General features: G+C 38.9%; 1 protein-coding gene across 3 annotated transcripts in view; it reads right to left on the bottom strand.

Annotated features, from left to right (window-relative positions):
- Nucleotides 1-2,374: 2,374 nt before the first annotated feature.
- The window catches only part of mctp1b (multiple C2 domains, transmembrane 1b), a 37,379-nt gene continuing 12,700 nt past the window's right edge, over nucleotides 2,375-27,053 (bottom strand). The window contains exons 2-20 of one of the 3 annotated variants that reach the window (XM_080873703.1): nucleotides 23,447-23,561; nucleotides 23,211-23,353; nucleotides 23,028-23,107; nucleotides 21,076-21,199; nucleotides 14,191-14,229; nucleotides 12,653-12,820; nucleotides 12,429-12,559; nucleotides 10,660-10,846; nucleotides 10,477-10,570; nucleotides 10,262-10,364; nucleotides 8,130-8,232; nucleotides 6,618-6,719; nucleotides 5,983-6,057; nucleotides 4,709-4,828; nucleotides 4,507-4,617; nucleotides 4,371-4,424; nucleotides 3,691-3,800; nucleotides 3,434-3,543; nucleotides 2,375-2,745 (exon numbers count right to left, since the gene is read on the bottom strand). In XM_080873703.1, coding sequence (XP_080729829.1) covers nucleotides 2,612-2,745; nucleotides 3,434-3,543; nucleotides 3,691-3,800; nucleotides 4,371-4,424; nucleotides 4,507-4,617; nucleotides 4,709-4,828; nucleotides 5,983-6,057; nucleotides 6,618-6,719; nucleotides 8,130-8,232; nucleotides 10,262-10,364; nucleotides 10,477-10,570; nucleotides 10,660-10,846; nucleotides 12,429-12,559; nucleotides 12,653-12,820; nucleotides 14,191-14,229; nucleotides 21,076-21,199; nucleotides 23,028-23,107; nucleotides 23,211-23,353; nucleotides 23,447-23,561 — 2,103 coding nt within the window. In that variant the 3' untranslated portion in view covers nucleotides 2,375-2,611. The remainder of the gene's footprint in view (nucleotides 2,746-3,433; nucleotides 3,544-3,690; nucleotides 3,801-4,370; nucleotides 4,425-4,506; nucleotides 4,618-4,708; nucleotides 4,829-5,982; nucleotides 6,058-6,617; nucleotides 6,720-8,129; nucleotides 8,233-10,261; nucleotides 10,365-10,476; nucleotides 10,571-10,659; nucleotides 10,847-12,428; nucleotides 12,560-12,652; nucleotides 12,821-14,190; nucleotides 14,230-21,075; nucleotides 21,200-23,027; nucleotides 23,108-23,210; nucleotides 23,354-23,446; nucleotides 23,562-27,053) is intronic. The other 2 variants (XM_080873704.1, XM_080873705.1) reach the window with 2 other exon arrangements.

Below are 27,053 nucleotides of genomic sequence, written 5' to 3'. Positions count from 1 at the left end.
TGAAATATAATAATCTCTGACCTTCAGCTTTCTCAGAAGTGCAGTGCCACGGTTTTCTCCAGACATGGCACACAAAGTGAAGGCCAAATAATTAAATTCCTGGCCATTTTAAGTCTTTCAGCAGTTTTCAGTCATTTCAAGTCTCCTTTTTTCCTCCTTTTCAAACTTTAAACACAAGGCACACAACACCTTGCGAAGGCAATCATGCTCACATCCCATGTCTCAAATTTTGCACTAAAATCTCATCAGACAGGCTGTGAGAAGATTTGATCAGACTGACAAACTGAACTAAAAACATTTCCTGTATACATTGATTTTCTTTCAGGTGAAGTTGAGAGTATATAATGATGTTTCAGTTAGCTCCCACTTTATTCTAAAAATGTAGCTTTTGTTATGCTAGTGAATTTAAAATGTTAGCACATTTAGTTCAGTTTTAGTCAACTAGAAGTCAACTGATACTTCTTGTTAAATTGACCCCAAGGCATCTTCTACCATCCACCATGACTTAAGGGGTCCCCCTGCTGGTAGATAAATACAAAGCCGTTACTGGCAAAGGGAGTTAAAACTCAGAACCTTGTTGCTGGAGTATTGAGATGGTAGTGCTAACTGCCGCCATCCATTTATCAGTGAAAGTAAATTTTGAAAGTAATCTTTTAGTTGGATGTTTGAGTTACAATCCTACCCCAGTGTTTCTTTGTGCTACAGTGAACTACTTAATAAAAAGAAATCGCTGAATTAATTTCATAAGCAAAAATTTGCAATAAAAAGTCAGAAGACTACAGCTTAAAAACAAAAATTTTACATGCAACACAAATCTTTGAAATTCAAATCTTCTACTTTACTCTGAATTTAAAATTCACTTTTCTCATTAACACTTTTTTTCCCTTGTGCTAATTTACTTAAAGTTAAAAGAACTCAATGGATTTATTTAGTCTGTCAAACATTATCATCACTGACACACTGCAGGCAGTCACTGTTTCACAAGAAGTGAACAGGAAGGGTGTAAATCTGTCGGCTTCATGGTTTAGGCTGTTTTAATTTGACCAGAGAGAATCCAGCTCCCCCAGGCCTGTTCCCATTAAGCCCTATTCATGAGTCCCTCTATGTAGACACTACTTACCACCTTTGGAAATATAATGAATCTTTCTAAGGGATCTGCTCAAGCTCACTTTGTAAACTGCATATCAGACACAGAAAGCCATGTGGGTCTGTGTAGAAATATATTTTGCCAGAGGAATGCTACACACTTGATACAGTCTGTCCTACTTTTGGCTTCATTCCAACCACAGTAATTACAGACAGTGCAACAGGAAACAGAGAGAGATAATGTGCAGCACGACAGACGTAATGATCTGGTGGTAAGAGTAAACAGTATCAGGTCAGTGCAGTTTGCAGAGATAAACACATTCAGCACCTTGCATATAATTTCAGTCATGCAAAACACATACAACCAGCAGCTTACGCAGACATGCAGATCACATCATGAAAACACGAGTGATTAAAAAGAACAGATGACGAGTAAGTCGAGTAACACTAAGATGTGGTCCAAAAAGGCAAAAAACAAAAAGAAACAGAGAAAGCAAACTGGAAGAAGTGAGAAGCAGACAAAAAGAAAAAAAACCCCACTGAGCTGAGATGTTAGTATTTCATCTTTAGAAAGAAATGTTTCCTGAAAAAGATAATATTTCCAAATAGGAGATTTTATTTACTGTAGGTGTATAAATGCATGCAGCTCTATCTTCAACATAGCATGGGACGCTGGCATCCCGTTTGAAATGGCACAAACATGTTGAGAGAAATCAAAAAGCTGGAGATGCAATGCTTACATGCAAACAGAAGCACATCTTCATTACATGCAGACTCTGGGACACACTATACATGTATACTCATGACAATCATTATTATTACCACAGTTACTTAGTTTGTGTGCAGAGTTCTTATGAGAAATGAGAGAGATTAAAAAACATGAACAGCTTTGTCTTGTCTTTTAAAAGATTTAGAAAATCAGTGTCCTTCCTCAGTAACAAAAAGAAAACACTTAACAGTTACAACTTCTCATAATAATTAAAATTTACAAGAAACATATAAACAAGATAGTTTACATTGTTTACAGCTAGCTCAGGTTTGTCCTCCGGCGTTTGCTGGGGCTCTGCCCGGGGTCAACTTTCAGCTCGTGATACTGCATCTGTCCATCAACACAAACAGATAATACTGTGACAACAGACAGACTCCAGCTCTGGTTCATACAGTATAGAATCTACCTAGAGCCACACATTAAAGCCACACACAACACTAATGCTCAGGCAGCTGTCGACAGCAAACAGGACTATGTGCTTCATCTATCATATAAATGTGACTTTAAAATGCTTTTCTATGACTTTAATGAAAATGCAAACACAGTAAATGACAGCTGTGTGATTCACTTAAATACTGTTCTTCCAATATGTTGAAAAGGAAACATTTCCAGTATTAACTGTGTCCATGCAGTACACTGACTGAGAACTCAGGGACTGAGGCGTGAATGCCTCGTGAATGACAGCCGCTGTAGCCTGAGGATTCGTTTTGTGAAACATCCTGTTCTGAAGTTCTCCTACATACGATGTACCTCTATTTACATGCTTTCTTCATGGATTACAAAATTACCCACCACTTGAACATCAGAGGGGACTCTGGAAAGGAAGTCAAGAAGCTCGTTGTTGTCGATCATGTATGGATCACGAAGTTTCTTGGTGAACTTATTCACACCTGCAGAAAAAACAACTGTTTGAGGACTAGCAGAGACCAAGCAGTCCAAGCTGAGACTGAGTCACCATGGTTCATTACATGATATAAATACAACAACACTAAGGCAAGATCTACAAGATCTTTTTGGTAACCATCAAATCAAGTTGCTTTGATAAAGTCCCATGTAAAAATGCTCATTTGCACTATGAATTAAGATGGTTGCAGCCTGGTATTTTAAAGAATGCCATAACTAATATAGTTTTTATTCTATTACTGTGTTACCTGGCAATAAGTAGCAGGTTTCTCTTCCAGGAAACTGCTTGCTTTAAAAGCTAACTCTACTCTCACAAATATGGTCCAAAAACCAACATGGTGAGCATAAATCATTTAGAACATAGAGCCCAGAAGATAGAAACAGGTGGATGTTTATCTAATTGGATTCCCATTAGATTAGTTACAAGTTTACCCACAACCTTAAAAAATAAAAATAAAATATGAGCACTAAGTATTTCATTAAACATCTAGAAGGGCAGAGACCTCATCCCCCTAAAGCCAGGACCATATTTCATAATTTTGAGGTAAACGATCTGGAGCCTCACAAAAATGTAACTGAAACTCCCTTTCTCGTGCACCAGCTCTACACCAACATAGCGTAACATTTTTTTGTCTGTGTGTGTAGTCGTCTGTGTGTTGTGAAATCAAGACTCACCCCATGCAAGCACGAGGTATCGTAAAGGTATGAGGTAGAGAAGAAATGTGGCCAAACACAAGGCAGTGATTGCCAACCAGCTTAGAAAAGGCACGGTCCAGTTAAAAGTGCTGCGGGTAGAAAAGGACAAAAGAGCTCATTAAAAAAAAACATTCAACTGGATGTATGTGAAAAATCACAAGTCACACCTAACAGCTTCACAACAAACAGCTGCAAAAAGGAATCAGAGAGGAAACTTGTTAACCCAGAAAACATACTTCTTCACTCTCTCTCCAAAGGACGCCACCTCATCCAGAGCATTCTGAACACTGATAAACACGTCCTGAATGGCGTACAGTTTATCCATAAAGCCTTTGGGCTCTGAGTCCTGACAGGGACAGGAGAAACATCATGAATACATAGGCATCATAGGCATGACTGTCCAGATGGTGATTGTGAAGTAATCTTTCCGTGTGTTTGTGTAGGAAAACACATCTTGACTTTGGAAGCCTTATCTTGGTTTTGAGGAACCTGAGACAGCTAGCTAGTTGTTCTTTCTAAAATGTCAGCCAGCAGCATCTAAACCTTCAAAATAAAAGCCCTAAAGACCTTAAACTCTTTAAGGACTTGAACTTTGTAAGACTGTACACAAAAAAACTTTTTCTTAAATGTTTGAAACACTTGTACTACATAAATTTCTAACAAAGAGCTATTATTATTATTACGAGGTTAATGGTCACAAGAATGCCAGATGCTACTTTTGCATATTTGCCTTCATATTTTTTAGGAAACTAATATTATATAATGTAATACTGAGCATGCAGATAGGCAGAAACACATTTTTATCTTTGAAGGCCTAAAAGGCAATCTGGGATAAGCCAAACACCTGTGTTCCTCTATTAAGAAGTCTCTTGGTTAATATTACATATTAATGTTTATAGTTTTAAAACATCATTACCTTTTCCTCTTTATCATCTTCATCAACTTCCCATTCAAACATGCCATCCATGGACTACAACAGAAAATGAAGCGATTATAACGTTGTCTGAAAGAGGAGCGCTTATAGAAGGCCTGCGTTTTACTTGTTTTCTCACCACATCAGCTCCATCCCTGCTGGAGCAGAAGAAGTAGTTCCACACAAGTAGAAGCAGCAAGGCTAGTGGCAGCATGTAGAGCTCAAAATTCCACACCACCACCACAAACAGCTAATAGAAAGCAAAACAACATGACACTCAGTAGATCATTCATCGGTCATGTGTACAGGGATGTGTGTGTGTGCATTAGTGCCTTTCATACCACAAAGGAGACAATGCTTCTCTGTGCAGACTCCCATTCAAAGCAGCTGTTGATGAAACTTCCCCAGCTAATCAGCACCATAATGCAGCGCTTGACTCTGTTGAAGTTCTGCTGGAGCAACTGAAAGACACAAAGATGTTTCTAAACATTTCAGTTGTTACATGACCTAAGCTGTTCCCCCGAGGATGTATGCTTGGACCACTCGTGTTCATCATTTACATACTGTCACAGATAATCCTCAACCATGGCTTAACTTCCTCTTCTGTGCAGACGATTAGCAGCTCTATATAACTACCAAACGCTCTGCCTAGCAACCCCCTTGATCCCTCTTCACTTATTAAATGTCCTTAGGATGTAAACACCAACAATATAGAGCTCCTGGTTGTGGCAATGCTTCAGAATTAGATTTACCTCTTCTAGTTCGTCTAGTTAAAGGCTACGTCTATGGTTACCAACAATGGTCCACACTCTGAGCATCATCCTGGAGTGCTCTTGTGACCAACATAACAATATAGAATAGAAAAGAAATATGCGTTATTGTCCCTCATTGGGGAAATTCAGAAATTCAGCAAAGAGACAGGCAGACGGAGCACGCAAAATCACACAAAGATTAATTTAAAAAAAAAAACAAGAAACAAGAGACTGTACGGAGCAAATTTACAACATAAAAAAAATACTGTACAGCTATTAAAAATAGCATATTCAGATTCAAAGAAATATGCAGCTGATTAGGATAATTAAAAAAATGTACAAATATATTATATATTACACAATTTCCTTAGGGATTATTAAAGTATTCTGATTCTGATATAGATACAAATATATACTTTTAGCACATAGTTGGCCTTCACTTTCCTTTCACATTGTCCTTTCTACTGGAAGTCCTGACAGTCCCAGTGACTCTGCAGTCATGGTTCACAAACACTCACATATGAAGTCCTGTATCTAGACTGGCTCCCACTAAAGTATCACAAAGACACAAGATCACAACAAAGTCTCTCTCCTCCTCACTCAACATCTCTTGAACCTTGTTCATTTCTACATCCTTCCCCCCCAACCCAAACTAACCTAAACATTGGGAAAATGACAGATCCCTTGGCACTTTGGAAAGTTTTCCTCTTAACACCAGAAATCTTGAAATCTATGACCCTTTTCAGAACCTTTACTCATATTTGTATTGTACTGGCTGGTTGTTTTTTAGTCTCAAGTTATAGAAGAATGATAAGTTTTGTCACCGGTTTGAAAAAACATCAGCAGGAAATACTGATACATACTTGCTTGGAGACTTTTGGTTCTTCTTCAATATATTTCTGTTCTGCAGGAACCACAGTCCTCAAAGCAGCTTTAACCTTAAAAAAGAGAAACACACAATACGGTCTGGCATAACATTTTCTATCTGGTCCAGGAGTTTGTAAAAAGTGGATGTACGTATTGTAGAGGTTTTACATTTTTATTGATTACATTTAGAAGCCAAAAACCTTGTTGACATAAATGTCCTGAAGAACTATGTAAATGGTAAATGGCCTGTATTTGTATAGCGCTTTTACTAGTCCCTAAGGACCCCAAAGCGCTTTACACAATCAGTCATCCACCCATTCACACACTGGTGATGGCAAGCTACGTTGTAACCACAGCCACCCTGGGGCGCACTGACAGAGGTGAGGCTGCCGGACACTGGCGCCACCGGGCCCTCTGACCACCACCAGTAGGCAACGGGTGAAGTGTCTTGCCCAAGGACACAACGACCGAGACTGTCCAAGCTGGGGTTCGAATCGGTAACCTTCCGATTACAAGGCGAACTCCCAACTCTTGAGCCACGATCGCCCTGTAAAACCACAACAAAAGCCAGCCTAAAGTCTTGCTTTGCTTAGTTCTAAAATGAGCATTCACAGCACAGCGTGACTCTCACAGCGTTGTAGATGACATCAATCTCTAGGTAGATGCACCCTTTGGTCGGTGCTGTCAGCTCCTTATTTTTCAACAGGTATCCCTTCTGCTCGCCATTACGAACCTAAAACACAAAAACATAATTGGGTTTGGCTTTAGTTACTTTAACTGGTTATCGATTGTGGGGGTTTGTCTGTATTAATGTAGTCGCTTTACCTTACAATACAAAGCGCCTTAAAGCGACTTTTGTTGTGATTTGGTGCTATATAAATAAAAGTGAATTGAAACTGAACTGATTCTCTGTGATTCAAAAAGACTTTTACATGCTCAGTGGATGCATGTAAGACCAATCTAATGGGCATTCTCTGTTTTTTTAAGCACCTTGTAAGCTTTCAGTTTTCATGCTGCTATTCAAGGTACTACAAGCAATAATAACAGTCCAGCTACACACATGACATTTTGATCATTTGAGTTTCTGAATAAGTTTAGTATACTAAACATCCGCAAAATAGCTACTACAAGAATGAACTCTTTTTCTTTTCAAAGCCTGTCTGGGTTTGTTTTATATCTTAAAGATAGGAGCATCGTAACGTTGGTACTTGTGCCAACTCAGCCAGCTGTAGCTTATTGCTGTTCTCTAAGTCTCAGAGTTTCTGTGTTGATGGCTTCTTAACCCCTTTAATGAAATGATCAAACACATAATATGGCTTGCTATGTGGTGCTACCACTCTAAGAACTGTGTGCTATAGATTTGGAGAAATTCCTGTCATGGTCCTGGGCCATGTTGGCCCAGTGTTCTTAGTTTCCTTGTATGTTTGTATTTTGTTCCTTGCTTAGGCCATGTTTTCTGAGTTGCCCTGTTGTGTTGTTCCCTAAGTGTTTTCCCTTCATGGCTTTTACCCCCTGTGTGCCCCTCTGTGTATCTGTGAGCCCTCATCTCTCCTTATGTTTTATTCCATGTTTTCCCAGCCCGTTATGTCTGTGTTTTCCCCGTGCTCTCTCTCTCCTCCTGTCTGAACCTCTGTGCACTTCCTGTTTACTTTGTGACTCTCACGCCCGTACATGTCATGTTCAGTTCACCCTGCCCTGTCTCGTTATGATTATCAGTGTCACCTGTGTTCCCCGTGTGTTCCCACTTTCCTCGTTAACCCTCTGTGTATTTCTGTCTGCGTCTCCCTCTGTTCAGCGTGATGTCGTCCCTCATGCTGTGTGTGATTCCCCCGTGTTTCCTGGTGAGCTTTATGTTAGTTTTTCCCAGTTTAGTTTTGTATCTCCTATTATCTTTGGTCAGCAATAAAGCTGCTTTTTGAGTTCACCCCCGTGTGTGTGAGTTTTGCATTTTGGGTCCTCCTCCTGCCTGCCACACAGCCGAGCCTTGACAATTCCAATATTTTCTTTGTCTGAATCGTTTGCACAATTTGCCTAGTGTCTGTTCATTACACCCATACAGCTGGATGCAACTCAACAACCAAACATGTTAGCACTTTACACACATACACATCGTGTGTCTTTCATATACTTTTATTACACTCACATTCAATAATGGAATTGCCACTTTTCCCAGGAAGTCTGCACTCCTGTCTCTGTCTTCATCAAACACTGTCACCTCCAACACAGAGTGAATGTCTTTGACATTACTGAGGAAAAAGGGGAAAAGTATGGTAAATGGACTGGTTCTTATATAGTGCTTTTCTACTCAGCACTCAAAGCCCTTTATACAACTTGGCTCATTCACCCATTCATACACGCACTTTTTTCTATGCTCTTACTATGTAAGTGCTTTCTATCTAACATTCACACACATTCATATAGAGACAGATGCATCAGACAGCATCTTGGGGTTAGTATCTTGCCCAAGGATATTTGGCATGTAGATGGGGAAGAGAAAGACGGAACAGTTCATATGTGGAAATGTATTCAATATTTGGGAAGTGGCATCCCCTGCAGCTTAAGAAAAACTATCTATGAACACTATAACTTTTCTTGAAATTAATAAACCCATCCTTCACCCTTAATATAATGCTGTGTACCACAGCTTTGATCCTGATGTCAACTGTGAGTACGCTAAAACAAAAAGTTATCTAAGAGCTCTGTCAGAATGAAAGACAACAAGGCCAGAGGAAATGGCTGACGTCCTGTTGATTGATGTGTCTGACTGAAAATCAGATTTTGTTTTGTTTCTGATTGGCTACAGGAGGCTTTCAAAAGCAGCGCTAGTTCCACTTCTATTGGCATCCACCTCAGAAATCACCAGTCGGTTTGGCTCTACTTCATACATCGCTCGTGGAGAAGCTCATACAGAGATACTCATTCTTAGGGCTGGGTATCGGCTCTGATTTCTATAACTGATGGCCAATGCGATTCAATTCAGTTAGATTCAGTTTTGACTCAGACAGTCAAAAATATTATAATTTGATTATTTATCAGCACATATCCATATTTTATATCTATGTATAAAAACAAAGCTGACACTTATGAGACTTCCACAGAGGCGTAAGCATCACAGTAGATGCCTTTGTGTCGAAGTAACTGAGGATAAAACACAAAAACATAAAGGAGATTTTCCTGGCCTGGCTTGTTATAGCAGATAACCCCGTTAAAAATATTCTGCAGTAGATCAAAAACAGAGAAAAACCATGAATCAATATATGAGCATTACCTGATGCTGGTTACAAGTTACAGAGGTTTTATTAGAGACACAGCCTAGCATTTTGTAGTTTGGCATGATTTGTAAAAGTTTACATTTCTTTGGTATTAAACAGCAGAAATTAGGCTTTCTTATTGGAGGTCATTTTTTTAAAAAAGGGAAAAAAACAAAACAGGGGCCGACAGCACTGAACACAACGGGAAACTGGTGCGTAATAAACAAGCGAATAATGCAGAAAATAGAGATTTTTTATGGTAAACTGGTAAATTCACGACAATGTTTTTTTGTGAAGCGCAGTTTTGACCTTCTTTTGCTGCTGGTTCAGTGAATTGGGTGGGAGTGACGAAACCTGCAGCATCAGAATCTGTGAGATGCCTCTTTCAGCACGCTATGGTGTGTCTGTGTACGTGCCACCATATTAACATGGGGATTCACACTTTGTGTTTCCATCTTTGTGCTGAATCTGCTTACTGGCTCTTTAATCATTTGCTGTTTTAGCTGTTTGGTGGTTGTTGAAATGATTTCCTGAGCTTTAACCTGAGATTCTGGCTTTACTGGCAAAATTACATTCATATTTAAAAATCACATTCTTCAAATTAAAATCGATTTGAGTCGATTTTTTAAACCCACCCCTCCTCATTCTACTCATCCATAAACTTTTTCCTCTGACAGCCAAGAAGGCTATATATGTATCACAAAAAGCATCCAACTCAATAATCATCATCTGTGTCACCTGCTTTTTAATGAGCTTGATTTGTTAACAGCTTATCTGCACTGAGCAAAGATTCATGAAGTCACAAAATTGCCGTGAAGTCACTAAGGCTTCAGTAACAGCTAAAGGTCCAGGTTCTTCTACTACCTAATTTAGTAGCAACACACAGAACAGTTACTAGAAAACCATAACCAATAAAATACAGCAAAGTGGCAATTTTCATGCATATATATTTTTAATACAAGGAGTTGAAACAAAGGAAATGGTTTGCTTTTTTCCTGGTTTTCACTGATAAATGTCAACTCACAAGGTGAAGACTTTGTTCCACTCTGGATTGAGGTTCTTGTAAACGGTGTGTGTCTGCAGCCTGTCATTGTTCAGCTCCAGCACACAGAAAGGGTCACTTTTACCTGAGCGACCAATCAAGATAATGATAATGGATGAATCACAGTAAGAATGAAGAATAATGCAAAGTATTATGAGCAAGCAAAGGCAAGAAATCAGAGTCATTTTTTCATTTACCGGTTACATCTGCAACCATGAGACCTTCTGCTCTCATCACCTTCACCTGTACTATGCCCACATCTTTTAAGTTAAAGAATGACTTCGTCACACCCTGCACAAGAAAATTGAGCACAACAGTGTAATATGTGTGTTAAGATGGTGTAGTTATTTCATCTGAGTTGCCCTCAGCGTGCTGCTTACATATCGTTGGAGTATCTCTCTACGCTCCTGTGGGTCATCTAGCGGGGTCACAGAGAGGTCGGCGATAGAGACAGCAGCCGAAGCGGTTAGTGTGACCAGCAGCACAACAAAGCCTTGAGACTCCTCTAGTGGCAGCTCCAGGTGATGCGTCTGCTCCTTAGCAAGAGTGGAGAGGTCCAACTGGCAGCTGAACCACATTCAAAACAAAACACACCGAGCTAATGAGCTGAACATTTAAGTAAAAATGAAGTTTGAACCAAAAACTGTTGCTATCTATCTATCTATCTATCTATCTATCTATCTATCTATCTATCTATCTATCTATCTATCTATCTATCTATCTATCAACACACAGACAGACAAACAGACAGATTGGGGGGCATTGCCCCCGAGTGCTCCGATCAGCACAGGTACCACTGTCACTGACCACTTCCTTCACCCCTTGGTATTTCTCAACATTGTAATGTTCCTATGCCTGATGTTGCTCTCACTTGGTATAGTTACATGTATCTTCCTTATCTGATTCTCCACCACAAACATGTCCAGTTGGTTAGCCATCACCATCTGCATCTGAAAGCTCGGACATTCTCAACCACCCTAGGAGGCGTGTCCTGCTTTGACCTCTGGTAGGATTTCTTGATATCAGCCTCTTCTTCTGTCTGTCAGTGGTACATGCAGGCAGGGGCCTATCCTTTCATGATGGTTCTTTCTCTTTTCCTGTTCTTTCTCAGGTTTCTGATACCTGAGGTATTCACTAAGCACATGATCATTTGTGGCCATCATCCTGATGTATTCATGGATTTTTGCTGTTTTATCTGCTGGACTTGGGGTGAAACCCTTCATGCATGGTAAGGAGCTTCCTTGTCTTGATGTCAGTGGTTTCCCTCTCCTCCTTTGGCGGCCTTATTAACCCAGCAGGGTATCTGATGACTGGCGGGCGTAAGTGCTGATTGTCTGGATCTTGTCCTACCGATTCAGCTGACTCCTCAGGACTTGCCTTACTCTCTGGAGGTGTTTGGTGGTTGAGTTTTTCCTAGCAGTCTCTTCATGGTTCCCATTTGCCTTTGAGCTTCCAGTATCAGTATCTCGTTCGTTCCTGTGATACAGCTTGATGTCATCCATGTAGAGGAGGTGACTAATGACTCCTCTTTTCTGTAGCAGTATCCATAGTTAGGCTTGCTGATGTTCTGGCTGAGAGGGTTTAGGCCTATGCAGAACAGCAGTGGGGACAGAGCATCTTCTTGGTAAATCCCACACTTGATGGTGACTTGGTTTGGTTTGAAGTTGAACTCTAGTATTGTTCACCACATCCTCATTGAATGCTCTTAGGGTCCTGTTGATCTTGAATAGTTCTAGGCATTCCAGGATCCATGTGTTAAGCACTGACACATGGGTAAAATAAAATCCACTTTCAAACTGAGAGAAATTACATTACACTTAAACACTAGCATTTGTGAAATGTCAACTGTTCAACATGAATTAGAAATCAAAATCCTTTCTCCCAATAAAATAATAGCACACATTTCTGAAGCTTGTGTCCAAGAATGAGAACACAGACAGAACATTAAACACCACCTAACTAATGCCACCTCACTAACACCTATTAAAAGACAGTTTTTTCTCCATCACTTTTGCCATCTGTTTTCTCCTAGGGGACTGTTGGCTTGTTAGGTTTCTGTCTGCAATAATATAGGGTATTTACTTTGATAACGCTATATAAATAAAGTTGAATTCACACAGAAATCACCCAAACATAAGTAGAGACTGACCGCCCAATGAAATCGTCCCTTCTTCCAGTGTCTTTGTCCCACACCGTGATCTCTAGCACCCCACCTGTCTCTTCATACAGATGCAGGTCAAACTGCTCCCTCCACTGTGGGCTCAGGGTCTTTGGCACTGTCTAGACACACACACACAAATACTGACACATCTCCTCATTTGAAAGAGCTGGGCTTCAAACATGAAAGTATGACCTTAGTTGCACATGCTGTACCTTGCTCTTGTATTTCTGGGGCCCGAGTCTGAACTTGACATATGGGTCACTCAGACCGTTGGGATCCATGGGCATGAGGTTTCGACCCTCGATTAGTGCGATGCTGACTATCCCTCGCCAGAGCTGGGCTTTTCGATGTAGCTCTGACAGACGTATAGACTGCTGCTGCTGGGCCACACACACACACACATACACAACTTTATTTGCCACATAGTAACAACAAGAACACAATGCAGGGCTCTGTTGTTCCTGCTCTAAAAGATGATGATCAATCAAACCTCGAATCATGTTGCTCTAAGGTAAATGCAAAAATTAAAAAAACTGCCAGAATAGAGGTAAAGTAGATAAGTCGATAAAGTCCAACAGCCTTGGGATTGGAGAAAAATAGATATTTATTTAAGATTTTTGTATGTTATCAGGCCATACATAAAGGATCCATAAAGTGAATTTCTTGAAAACTGACTCTGTTTTTTAATTCACTTTATGAACATTTTATTGCACAATTAGAATATTTTAGTGCTGGAGTAGCAAAATAAAATTTTGTGTTCAGCACATGTGCTTTTTATGTCTTTACTACACAAGTTTACTCAGCTGAGTTCAAACCCAATAGAGAAATGCAGAAATGTTTTCTCTGAGCAGATCCTTTTGTTTATGTCAGGAGGACAAACTGCTGGACATACTCATGTCAGGTACTTCTAGTAACACCTTTCTACTGAATTTGAGCAGTTAAAGCACTTTCTATTACAAATCCCATTCCACCAATCAAGAACACACATTCATACAGGCCTTTTATCTACATAAGCACTTTGTATTGCTTTCACACAAAATCCACCAACCTTTTAAATGGTAGATGATGCCAAAGGGGTTTGCATTTCCTTGATCTTGGGAAAATAATATTGTCCACCTTATTTCTATATATAATATAGAAATATGGCTAAATAATGTAAAATAATACGATCATTTGAACTGAAAGTTATTCGATTCCTCTCATAAACCTCATAGGAGGCAGTTACTGTACAATGTCTAGACATTGCCTACGCCGGTATGCCATCTGTACAAACTGCCTTTCCACTCTTCCTGCTCACAAGTCTCTTCACATTCTTCAACTTTTCTTTGTTTGCTCCTTTTATGGGCATCTTTGATTAGTAAAGTTTATTCAAACAGGAGACAGAGCATTTATTGGGGACATGATTAAAGATTAGTAAATCATCCAACTTTTATTTGAAGAAGTAAGGAAGAGAATTAGCTTGGCCTGATAACACCATGTTAACATGGATGAAGAACAGAGCCCTGGTGGCAGATAGTGGGTGGAAATGACAGCAGCAAGAGCAAAATATCTCTCGTGATAAAAATATGAACTCAGTAGGGAAAAAAAATCTCTGACACAAGATGGTAACAAGGCTGTCAAGGTAAAGACACAATAAAGTGAAGAGCAGAGTGATAAGCATAAAGCTGTAAGGACAGTTTAAGGAAAGCTGTTACTGCATGCACAGATGATGATGATGATGATGATGATGATGGGCATGGTGATTATTTACCTTAGTGGATCGTTTCCAGGACCTCCTGAGCAGCATAGTCTGAATATACATAAAAATGGATTATTTCTACTGACTTATGCAGGGTGGAAAAGTTGAATGGATAGCTGTAACTAAAGGGCTGCAAAGTGTGTCTGCATTTTTATTAAATAATATGAAAACAGCCAAAACCTCTTTCATTTAAATAGGGTACCATTGTGTTTAAGCCACTAGGGGAAGCTGTAGGATGGGGTTCTGTTAACTAAATGGGAAATAAAACTAAGGGGAGGTGTCCTGCTTCAATTAAGCTTTATAAATAAGGCACCAAAAAAAGAGTCTACCAAAAAAAAGATCTTCACCAGAACTGAGCATTCATTATCTCAGCCTCAGCAGTGTGCCAATTAGAGCCAATGAGACTTTGATCTGTCCAAGCTTTGATTTGAGTGTCATGGTTTTCTGTCTGTTGTTGTTTGTTGTCTTCCTTTCTCTCCGTCTCCCTCCAACTCTCTTTTTACTGCTGTTTCTCTGTATCTGTATCTCTGGCTGCAGCTGGAGAACAAATTCAGACTTGGCCTATTATGAATTTATGTGTTGAATTAAACATGAACAAGATGTGCTGTTTTTAATATCTCAGAGCTGAGGATACAGTTGGAAACCATCTCTTCATGCAGCTCCATTTAACTGAGCAGAAACTATAATCACAGCTAAGCAGACCAAAATAAATAGAATTACTGAGTTTATTCAATACAGTGCAGTCTATGTCTGCTGTATGCAGCTGTTTAAAGAGTTCTCTCCAAAACCATCCTACTACACTTCTTTGTATTGGATTATGTTAAAGGTTAGCCCTGTCAAGTTGAGCAACTTGATTCATTTCATATCAAGTATTATAGGGCAAGGTTTTGTTTGCAGAGTTGGACAGTATAGCAATGTTAGGAAGTCAGTACAGAAAGAGAAAACAATATGTTATTATCGTGTTATAATCATATTATACACTGCTTTTCTGAAACACAAGTAATATATAAAGATGAATGTCAAGACAGCTCCACCTAATGTAATACAGAAATGGGCACTCGCATCTCACACGGCCGACCCGATTGCAGCAAGAGTCAACTAGTGCTGTGGACAACGTTTCACAAAGTTAAACTTTTGCTTTTTACATAATACGGAATCCATTCATTGTGAAACATTGAGGGGTAATGTCACCACATTTTTGAAACATTTAGGGAATTTTCATGAATAAAAACTGAGCTGGCTGCTGAGCGGAAAGACAAGCCTAGATGGGGATGCTGATATGTAACTCTAGCAACCGAACTGTGCAAAAATACCTCCCTTTAATTTGTTACATTTTGTTTGCAATGATCTCTGTTCTACAGCTTTCTGGAGGTCTTTCAAAGTTTTTCACTGATTTTGGCTACATTTTCACAAACTTTCTTCTTTGTTCTTTAATTGAATCTATGGAAATGCTAGATGTTGGGGTTTGGGGTTGAACTTCACCCAGATTTTGGGGATCTTGTAAATATTGATGAATTTTGATCCATCAGACACAATACTACCTGGAAAGCATCTAATCAGCAACACTTTTTTTTTCAGCACAGTAATTAACTAAAACACACTGCCAACACAGTGAGAGTTTACCTGGATGGGGAAAAAAAGACACACAGTGGTACACTATTACTCATGCACTGGTCTCCCCAGAGTCTGAACCTAAGCAGTATTGAAGTAGTATGGAATGATCCATATAGAAAACAGAAGAAAAGGCAGAAATATATAAAAAAGAAACGCCTTAAATGTCCTTCAAGAAGCCTGGAAAACTATGGCTTTCTGAAGGCTCCTTTCTGAAGAAAGCTGCCTCAGAGTTTATGCTGTGCTTTTATTTTATTTTATTAATTTTATTAATAAAATACATTTTCTTAATATTATTCTTATTCTTATTTCTTAATTATTAGTATTAATTTTAATCTAATATGTTTCCCCACTAACAATGAAAGGTCAGTCTATAATTTCAATGGTAGGTTTATTTGAACAGTGAGAGACAGAACAATAACAAAAAAATCCAGAAAAATTCATTTCCAAAAAGTTATAAATTAATTTGCATTTTCATGAAGGAAATAAGTATTTAAGGCCTCCCTATCAATCAGCAAGATTTCTGGCTCCCAGGTGTATTTTATAGAGGTAATGAGCTGATATTGGGAGCCTCAACTTGTTACCTGTATAAAAGACAGCTGTCCATAGAAGCAATCAATCTATCCAGATTCCAAACTCTGCACCACGGCCAAGACCAAAGAGTTTTCCAAGGATGTTAGGGTCAAGATAGTGGACCTACACAAGGCTGGAATGGGCTACAAGACCATCGCCAAGCAGCTGGGTGAGAAGGTGAAAACAATTGGTGTGATTATTCACAAATGGAAGAATCATAAAATAACTGCCAATCTCCCTCGGTCTGGAGTTTCAATGATAATGAGAACGGTGTGGAACCAGCCCAGAACTACTCAGGAGGAACTTGTCAATGATCTCAAAGCAGCTGGGACCATAGTTACCAACAGTTGGTAACACAGTATGCTGTGAAGGACTGAAATCCTGCACAGCCCGCAAGGGCACCATTTGAAGCTGCTACTGAACATCTCAATGATTCAGAGGAGGACTGGGTAAATGGTAAATGGCCTGCATTTGTATAGCACTTTACTCAATCCCTAAGGACCCCAAAGCGCTTTACACTACATCCAGTAATCCAGTGATTAGTGGCTGACCTGCTCTGCCACCTGAGCTACAGCCACCCGTGAAAGTGTTGTGGTCAGATGAGACCAAAATTGAGCTATTTAGCATCAGCTCAACTTGCCGTGTTTGAAGGAGGATGAATTGCTGCCTACGACTCCAAGAACACCGTCGTCACCGTCAAACATGAAGTTGAAAACATCATGCTTCGGGAGTTTTTCTGCCAAGGGGAGAGGACAAGTGCACTGCATCAAAGGGAGTATGGATGGGCCCATGTTCCGTCACATGTTGGGTGACAACCTTCTTCCCTCAGCCAGGGTATTAAAAATGTGTCATGGGTGGGTATTCCAGCATGACAATGATCCAAAACACATGGGCAAGCCAACATGGATTGGCTCAAGAAGAAGCATATTAAGGTCTTGGAGTGGCCTAGTCAGTCTCCAGGCCTTAATCCCATAGAAAATCTGTGGAGAGAGCTGAAGGTTTGAGTTGCCAAACATCAGCCATGAAACATTAATGACTTGGAGAGGATCTGCAAAGAGGAATGGGACAAAATGTGTGCAAAACTTGACCTACAAGATATGTCTGACATCTGTGATTGCCATCAAAGGTTTTGCCACCAAGTACTAAAGCTTTAAAGCAGAAATTTGCAAAGGGATCAAATACTTATTTCCTTCATGAAAATGCTAATTAATTTATAACTTTTTTGAAATGCATTTTTCTGGATTTTTTTTAATATATATTGTTTTGTCTCTCACTGTTCAAATAAACCTACCATTCAAAGGTATGGCTATTTGAGGTTTTAATCTTTTTTTCCTGACTGTATGTAGAAAGTGTCTGCAGTCCAAAAAAAGTAGTGGAGCAGCATGTAGCTAAGGAGATCATTATCGCCCTCAGGGATTGGTAGGCTCTAAAATCAGAGCACTGTAAATATTGAGTGATTATGTGGAAATAAATCACAGAACTCCATATGACTAGAAAAAACACAAAAAATTGTGTTTCAGTGGTGTTTCATTCATTTCGAGAGTTTTTGTCTTTCAGTGGAGTTTTTGGTGTCTCATCGAAACAACAACTGTGACAGTATTTATATGTCAGAAAATCAAGCCTACTTTGATGAGGCTCCACATATTTGCCTTACTATAGTCAGTTTTCTGATTATTGCGAGAGCCAATCAGCCTGCAAAGACTCATCCATAAAGTCGGATTAGGAACTAAGATATTTGTTCTCTATAATCCCAAGTGAAACAACCATATGTTTGTGGTGTTAAAAATGTTGAAATTTAACAGCCAGCAGATATATCAGAAAAGATGCTACCCGTTTGCAATTTGAGATTAAAAGTTTGCTTCAAAATAACGTTTATGTAAAGACCCAGGAAGAATTTCATCTTAGCCTTTTGATCACTGCTGCAGGAAAATATAGTAACAGTGTTTATAATTCATGCTGATTTTATTTTATTCATAAGGGGTGCTGAGAAAACATGAAGCCAAAAGATGAAGATAAAAAAATTGAGAAAATGCTTTGAGAAACCTGAAAGTAAACATCGAAAGCTACAAAGACAAACTGACTGCACAAAAGTTATTACTAGCCTATACAAGTCTGACAGATGACTCTACTGCCTTGTGCTCTCTATCGTGACTCAAAGCAGCTACTCAACTAGAGGTGACCTAGGAAAGGGTCAATCAAGGTGAAACTATGGAAAAGCACTAAGAGCCTGATCACCACTACACTTACTTTATGCACATAATGTTTTAGTCCATACTTCTTAACCTCCATCTGCAGCAGGAAACATAGAGACCCATCTTTACTGAAGGACAACAAAACTAAAATCAACTTCAAAGTTGATTTTTTTCCTATACATGTGCAAACCTGGAAAGTAACTAAATGTTTTGGGTTTATTAATAATAACATAATTATTAGTAAGCTACTGTATGCCAATTTTTCAATTCAATTTTATTTATACAATGCAAAATCACAATAACAGTCGCCTAAAGGTGCTTATATTGTAAGGTAGACCCTACAACAACATACAGAGAAAAACCCAACAATCATATGGCCTCCTATGAGCAAGCACTTTGGCAACAGTGGGAAGGAAGAACTCCCTTTTAACAGGAAGAGATCTCCAGCAGAACCAGGCTCAGTGAGGGGCGACCATTTGCCGCAAACAGTTGGGGTGAGAGAAGGAAGACAGGACAAAAGACTTGCTGTGAAAGAAAGCGTTACTCTGAGACAGCATATTTCTAATTTTAGAGATTGTGCAAATGGCAGAAAGCAGTTCTACATATTTGTTTAATATGTGCATTGAAGGACATATTCTGGTCAATAATAACTTCAAGGTTCCTCACAGCGTTACTGGAGGTCAAGGTGATGCCAACCAGAGTAAGAATCTGGTTAGATACCATATTTCTAAGATTTTCAGAGCCGAGTACAATGACCTCAGTTTTATCTGAATTTAGAAGCTGGAAATTAGACCTCTAATTTTCTACTTCAATCTTGCTTCCAGGTCTTTATGTCTTTAAGACATTCCTGCAGTTTCAAATTGGTGTGCGTTATCTGGCTTCATAGATAGATAAAGTTGGGTGTCATTGCATAGCAATGAAAATGTATGCTATGCCTTCTGATTATACTGCCTAAGGGAAGCATGTAAAATGTAAACAGAACTGGTCCTAACATGGAACCCTGTGGAACTCCATAACCTTAGTGTGTGAAGTGGACTCACCAAGGAGATGAACAAATTGGAGTCTATTAGACAGATATGATACAAACCACTGCAGGGCTAATAAAATAATAAAATATTATGGCCAACTGTATAGAACACTAAGGTCTAGCAGGACAAGCACAGAGATGAGTTCACTGTCAGACGCCATAAGAAGATCATTTATAACCTTCACTAAAGCTGTTTCTGTGCTGTGATGAGCTCTGAAAACTGACTGATACTCTTCAAATAAGCCATTCCTCTGCAGATGATCTGATAACTGTTTTACAACTACTCTTTCAAGAATTTTTGAAATGAAAGGAAGGTTGGAGATGAAGGCTGGCCTATAATAAGCTAAGACTGCTGGGTCTAGAGATGGCTTTTAAAGTAAAGGTTTAACAACTGCCAGCTTGAAGGCCTGTGGTACATAGCCAATTATTAGAGATAAGTTGATCATATTTAAGATTGAAGCATTAATTAACTGTGGGACTTCTTTGAACAGTCTTGTAGGAATGGGGTCTAAAAGACACTTAGATGGTTTGGAGGAAGTAATTACTTAAGTTAAATGAGAAAGACCAAATGGAGAAAAAGACTAAATAAATATCAGTGGTACTTAAAGTAGCTCTAGATAATGTTACATCTGTGAGGTGATTACAGACAGTTACTGTTGGTGGGATAAGTAGTTGGATGCATAGTTGGAAATTCCATGCATAGGAAGCAGCATATGCTACGCTCTGAAAGTTGGTCTTTTGCATAAGAAGTTTTCCTCTGTGCAAGATGCAGCAACAGCCGAAGAGCATCTGCACATGCCACAGAATGGTATGTTTACTAAAAATTTACTAAAACTAACTTTAAAAAATAAACTAAGAATGCAAAATCAACAATACAAGTAAAATAAAATCAGGGTTGCAGGCAAGTGATACAATTTGATATCATAATGGGAAAATGGAATAACTGAAAAACAAGAAATACAAGGATGTTACTTTAGGCCATTCATAAGCCAAAGATATTAGAAGAATATTAGTTAAATTGATCTTCATATAACATCATGATTAGATGCAGCTTTATATAAAAAAAAATTGCTCTACCTCAACAATTCAGCTTATCCATCAGTGCAAGAAAGAAGGAGAAACAGTGGAATGTTTTTCTACATAAAACACTTTTCATTTAATACTTTTTCACACTAACAGACTTCCTCTAACAGAACATTTTCTGTGTGTGTGTGTGTGTGTGTGTGTGTGTGTGTGTGTGTGTGTATGTGTGTGTGTGTCTGTGTGCACGCGGGAGTGTTTAAGCTCTTTACCATGTCAACCAAATTTCACAGCTGACATGTAAAAATGATTTCCTTTCAACCTGCCCCTAAGTTCTGACTGCATTAACTCATGTCAGTGTATCAGTTGTGGTGTTTTTGACATTTATTTAACTAAAGCAGGTCAAATTAAAATAAGATTTAAAAAAAAAGATCAAGTGAGAGAAATATCAGCTGACATAATCTTCATACATACTGTTGAGTCTCGGCGTTCCTCGATGGGACTGTCTTTAGGTGTCAGGTTGACGGCCAGCTCCAGAGTACCGAGGTCCTGATCAGGATACTGAGGGTCCTTCAGCACTAAAGTCACAGGTATCGTCCTGGAACACACAGTCATGAATATGTGCAGGTGTGTTTTCTGCTCTGCTTTCTGGCATGCTTTTTTTTTATAAGGCCAGTGTCACTACACGATGATTAGGTTCAGTAATTAGGTGCAACCTAATTCATTCGGTATTAAACGTACCTGTCTATGTAACTACAAATCATACCTATCAAATAGACTCCAAATTGTTCATGTAAATGGAGAGTCCTCTTCACACACACCAAGGTTAATTATGGAGTTCCACAGGGTTCAGTGCTAGGACCAATTCTGTTTACATTATACATGCTTCACTTGCGCAGCATCATCAGAAGGCATACTTTTTCATTGCTATGCAGATGACACCCAACCTTATCTTTCCATTAAGGCCAGATAACACACACCGGTTAGTTAAACTGTTTGAATGGCGTAAAGACATAAAGACCTGGATGACCTCTAATTTCCTGTTTATAAATTCAGGGGGAAAAAAGACACATAAATGTTTTAGATCGTCAAACAAATTAAAATATTAGACAAAGATAACACAAGCAAACACAAAATGCAGTTTGTAAATCAAGGTGTTTATTATTAAGAGGGAAGAAAAACAATCCTACATGCCCCTTCATGAAAAAGTCATTGCCCCTTCCTATTATAACATAAATTAACTGTGATGTATCACATCTTTTGGAAAGTTCAGCTCGAATAGGACCTGCCTGACAAAGCCTAAAAAAAGATCTTCAAAAGCCTTGATCCCCAAGACCTTTGTACAAATACTCTGTGGACTGACGAGATAAAAGCTGAACTTTTTGGAAGGTGTGTGTCCCATTACATCTATTGTAAAAAGTAACAGCATTTCAGAAAAGGAACATCGTACCAACAGTAAAATATGGTGGTGGTAGTGTGATGGTCTGGGGCCGCTTTCCTGCCTCAGAACCTGGAAGACTTGCATGGTACATGATAAATGGAACCACGAAGTCTGCTGTCTACCAAAACATCCTGAAGAAAAATATCCACATGGGCTCAAATTGTTGTCACCAAAATATGTAGTTTTTTGCTTTGTATCTGTAACCAGACCTTGAAAAAAATGTGTAACTTCTGTAAATATTTTTTACAAACAGACAAAAAAAATGTTATCTATGAATGCACAAACATAACATTTTCAGATATTTTGGTTTACAAGGTTATATAACTCAGTTCACAACTACGCAGTCTGATTTACAAGTACAAAATATTTATGACCACAGTTTGAACCCGGCCATCTGTTTGTGACCTCAAGCTGAAGCACACTTGGGTTCTGCAGAAGGACAATGATCTAAAACAGATCAGCAAGTCCACGTCTGAATCGCTTAAGAAAAACAAAATGAAGATTTTTGGGTGGCCTAATCAAAGTACTGACCTGAATCCAGTTGAGATGCTGTAGCATGACCTTAAAAAGGCGGTTCATGCTTGAAAACCCTGTGGCTGAATCACAACAACTCTGCACAACCAGTTATTAGGTTTAGGGGTTAATCACTTTTTCACTCTGGGCCATGTACGTTTGTACTTTTTTCCACCTTAATATTAAGCACCTCCATTTAGAAACTGCATTTTTTGTTTACTTCTGCTATCTTTGTCTAATATTTCTTCAATGATCTGAAACATTTAAGTGTGGAAAACATACAAAAAAAGGAAATCAGGAAGGGAGAAAAATTTTTTCACACCAATAAAAACATACATACAACAACATTTTATCTGTGTTTATTCTGTGTCTTTTTTCATTTCGTGAAACATGCAAAGAATTATTAAAATATTTCTTTATTATTTTGTTCTTGTTTTTCAGAACACAATGTTGGCACTAATATCTGACATACCTCTGCTGCTCTAGAGACTCCAGGTAAAGAAAAGCAGAACCCATGAAGTCATCCTGAAGGCCGAAGTCATAGTCAAACACCTGCAGAAGAGAAATAAACAATCTCCACTGACCAATGTTCATTAAGAATTTATATGGAAAAGCTGTGTATGTGTGTGTGTGTGTGTTAGTTCTAAGTCTTTACCTTGACATACAGAGGTTCATTCAGACTGTCAATGATTAAGGTCGTCTTCTCATCCCACACTGGGTTGAGGTTTTTATGGATGATTTTGCTCCTAAAAACCTCTTTGCCAGCAAGCTTGAACTTGACATATGGATCACTTGTTCCTACATCGACGAATAAAAATAGACAAATAAAGCTATCACACATGCATAAAAGCAAGAGCTGAAAAATGCAATTAACTACAGATGTCACTGCACCTCCTCTGTCTCGGACAGCCAGGTTGTGTCCTCTTTTCAGCTCGATCTCCAGCTTGTACATCCCCGACCGAGCTTGGTCAGAAGAAAACCCCGAAGGACATGAAGTACCCATTCCCTGTTAGCACAAATGAATGCATTAAATACATGCAATAAACTGCTTCTCTACAAAAGCCCTCTCAGCCACATCCTGACTTTAAACTCACCAACATTTTTTATGAGAAGTCTCTTCCAGCCTGTCACTGAAGTGTAGTTTCACTAACTCATGGTAGCTATCTACATCTAAGCTTACACACTTCCTCTGACCAAAGTGTCTAATTCAGCTTGGTATCTTGTCCCAGGGGTGATTACTAACAGGAAATTACATGAAAGAACCTTCCTCCTATCTGATCACAGTGCTGAGGTGCAAATTTTTTTCCATTTCCTAAAACTTTCATTGCGGTTGCAATATGATCACCTCTGTGGCAATGCAGAAACAGAATATAAGTAACAGCATGGGCACGAGTGGCCTAACGCTGCTTTAATACCTGTTATACAGTTTCTGCGAGACAGGACCGTTTAACTTCATTGAACATTTCTACACATATTGAAAGTGGAACTGTCACAGACATCTGCACTCTGCCACGCCAAAATCAACTATACATGGATATTTACAAAGACCACAGATGGAGCTCAGTCCATGGGTCAGTGGGACATGTTTCAGAGTCTGTGATCAGGGAGATTAATATAAGAACGACACAACTAGAGACAATAAATGACTATAAAAACTTACATACAAAGAGACACTAAATGACAGATATATAAACCTCATTTGTGGTCCCTGCATTGGCTGTGTGTCGTGACATGCTGCAGTTTTGTTATGGTATCACTATGCATCACTAAAACAAAACCCTTCCTTAATGCTGGTAAAGCCATTGAAAAGATCAAAACAGGAAGTAAAAGATTAAAGAGTTTCTCAGCATCAGAAAGCCTCATCTTTCCAGCTCCTGCACTGATAAATGATTAAAATGATGCTAAAGACTGACCCAGTCTCATGTTTGTGTCTTCCACCAGTTTGCATCTGCCTGCAACGATTCGCTTATTGAGTTCAGTCACTAATCCACAACTGAAAGGCACAAAACAACTACAGAGACACACAATACAACCATGGGTTCACCACTGTCAGTAAAACTTTACGCATTAGATAATGTAATGTAATGTGCAGTGAGTCATTTAATTCTTAGGTGTTCTTAAAACACCATACAGGTGGTATAACTCATCTTATTTTTAATTGCTGGAATTATTTCCATGCAATATTAAAGCTAAGACACTTCATTGAAAACATGTATGTAAGCAATCACTGACAATGAAACATCAATCTGCATCCATCACTGCAAATGTAACACAACTACTCTGCTGGGAGAGCAGCATCCTGTCAACACAAGCACTTCCACTCAGAGAGATGCTCTGATCAATATTTCTACAATATGATATTATATATGAGCTCCTTACAGTGGACTCACTGGAAAACAAACTGAGCATGTGTACTGTACTGTACACATATTCACAGACTACTTACAATAAATTTTTGCATTGCAATATATTGAATAATGTAGTGACAGCTGAAACTAATTTTGATTTTTGAGTAACTTCTTGATTTGTCTTCATTAATGGTTCAGTTTGACAACACTGTGAAAAACACTGTAAAATACCAAAATATCTACATTTATGATATAAAATGGAAAAAAACTGCACACTGCAGAAAGAAAATTGGCTACAGACAAGTTTGTGATCTAAGTTTTCTAATTGTCTGTTTTATTTAATTCAGTAAACAGGTGCTAGATTTCTTTTTTTTTAAATATCCTGTCAAGTCTGGCAGCTTTTGTAATCAGAATTGTGATCTGAATGTATTGTGGTACCAAACAAATGTTGCTTTTGCAAGAACAGCTATATAGAATCTCTATAGCCTCCTCTTTCTTTTGTGAATCTTCAATATTTATTTATTTCTATTTGTGTTACTTCAGTTATCACATTTATAGGCAAGAGAGCAAAAAGAGGAGGTGGTGGTGCGGTAGAGGAGAGATACGGGGAGATAGAAACAAATAGAAATGCACAATGTATCGCCAACTCCAGTACCTGTTAGAGACAAAACCACCCCTCTAATACGAGTTGAAAACAGGGTCCCAGGGTCCCAGACCACCCGGCAGAGCCCTCCCCCCCGATAAGGGAGATGTCCAGGCCACAGAGGGCCACCATGGGAGCAGCCCAGCGGCCACAAGAGAACATCAAGCCAACACCTTATTGTTCTACACTTTGGGACCAGAAAGAAGAGGAAGAAACTGAAAATCACTATGCAAAGAGAGTGAGTCATCAAAAAAACCTGAACCAGCAGAGCGCTGCAACTCAGCGCTGTACAGGGATGCTAGGTTGAGCTGTGGTTCACCAATCAGCTCGTTTGACCACTTAATTTGATTGAGTGAGTTTCTGTTCTTTAAAGATAAATCTCTAACACAGAGCAAAGGGATAAAATAAATTCAGTAAAAGTACAATAAAATCAAACCATCAGTTTTTTTTATTAGTTTGGCTAGTCGAAGTCTTGTCAAACATAATTATGAAGTAGCACACAGCTTCAGAGTTTCAAAGCTGTAAGATACAGCTTTGAATTTTGCAGCAAACTGTGAATAGAAAGAATTTTGTCAAATAAGTCAGAGATTTTGTGACTATAGTTTGAAATTAGGATTTTGTGGTTAGAGTTTTTTGGGGGTTTTTTAATGGTGGAAGGTTTCGCATATTGTGTTTTAGCGAGGGTGAAATAAGGTGACTGAGTTAAGACCTTAAGTCAAGACTATGTAAATATACATTTACAAAAAAAACTGTGGTAAAAGTGTGATTTTATATTGATGCAGTGATGTAACAACATAAATTATAAACCACTTTTAAAGCTTTACAGCATCAAGTCTTACAGCTTTCCTGCCCAGCTATAAATCCGGTAGACAAATTATGAAACACAGGCTTGCTTTCTGAGGGTGAAACTTCTGAAGTGTGCCAAGTTCTGCTCTGGCAAGCTGTGGAAATTCCACTGGCGGAAACAGAAAACATGATAATAAAGTGAGTGAGACTATCCTGTGTAACATGAGGAGGCTGAGTGTGTCAAGCTGTCTGTGTGGAGGCTGGATTGTTGGAGGAGGGCTGTTAAAGTCTTATGTAGCCTAGTCTCCACCCATAGCTGCATGTAACAAGTAGGGTAAGACATATGAAGAGATAAAATCCAACCAGCAGGCAACTCGTCTGAGTATAAAGTTTCCTGTGTCAATTTTACGTACTGTAAAATTACTGTGCCTGAGTCTTGAGCCACTCCTCATATCTTTACATGAGCTTTCTGAACGTCTTTCAAAGTCTTTCTTTAGACACTGGCTGCTCTTTCACTCGCTTTCAGTCCAGTTTCGCAGGACATCGCTTTTTCTTGTTGTTTGTCAAACCACTTAACTCTGACCTTCTAACTATTCCCAGATCAGTGTGGGTTCATTTTGTCAGAGAATCGACCAAAAGGCAGCGAACATCCAAAGAAGAAAACAAAGTCTATGTTACCTTATAAACTGTATGTGTTTTTCTATGTATATATTTTGAATAG

The sequence above is a fragment of the Rhamphochromis sp. 'chilingali' genome (genome assembly GCF_963969265.1).
Source record: "Rhamphochromis sp. 'chilingali' genome assembly, chromosome: 2".
NCBI lineage: Eukaryota > Metazoa > Chordata > Actinopteri > Cichliformes > Cichlidae > Rhamphochromis > Rhamphochromis sp. 'chilingali'.
This window is presented reverse-complemented; position numbering and strand designations above follow the sequence as displayed.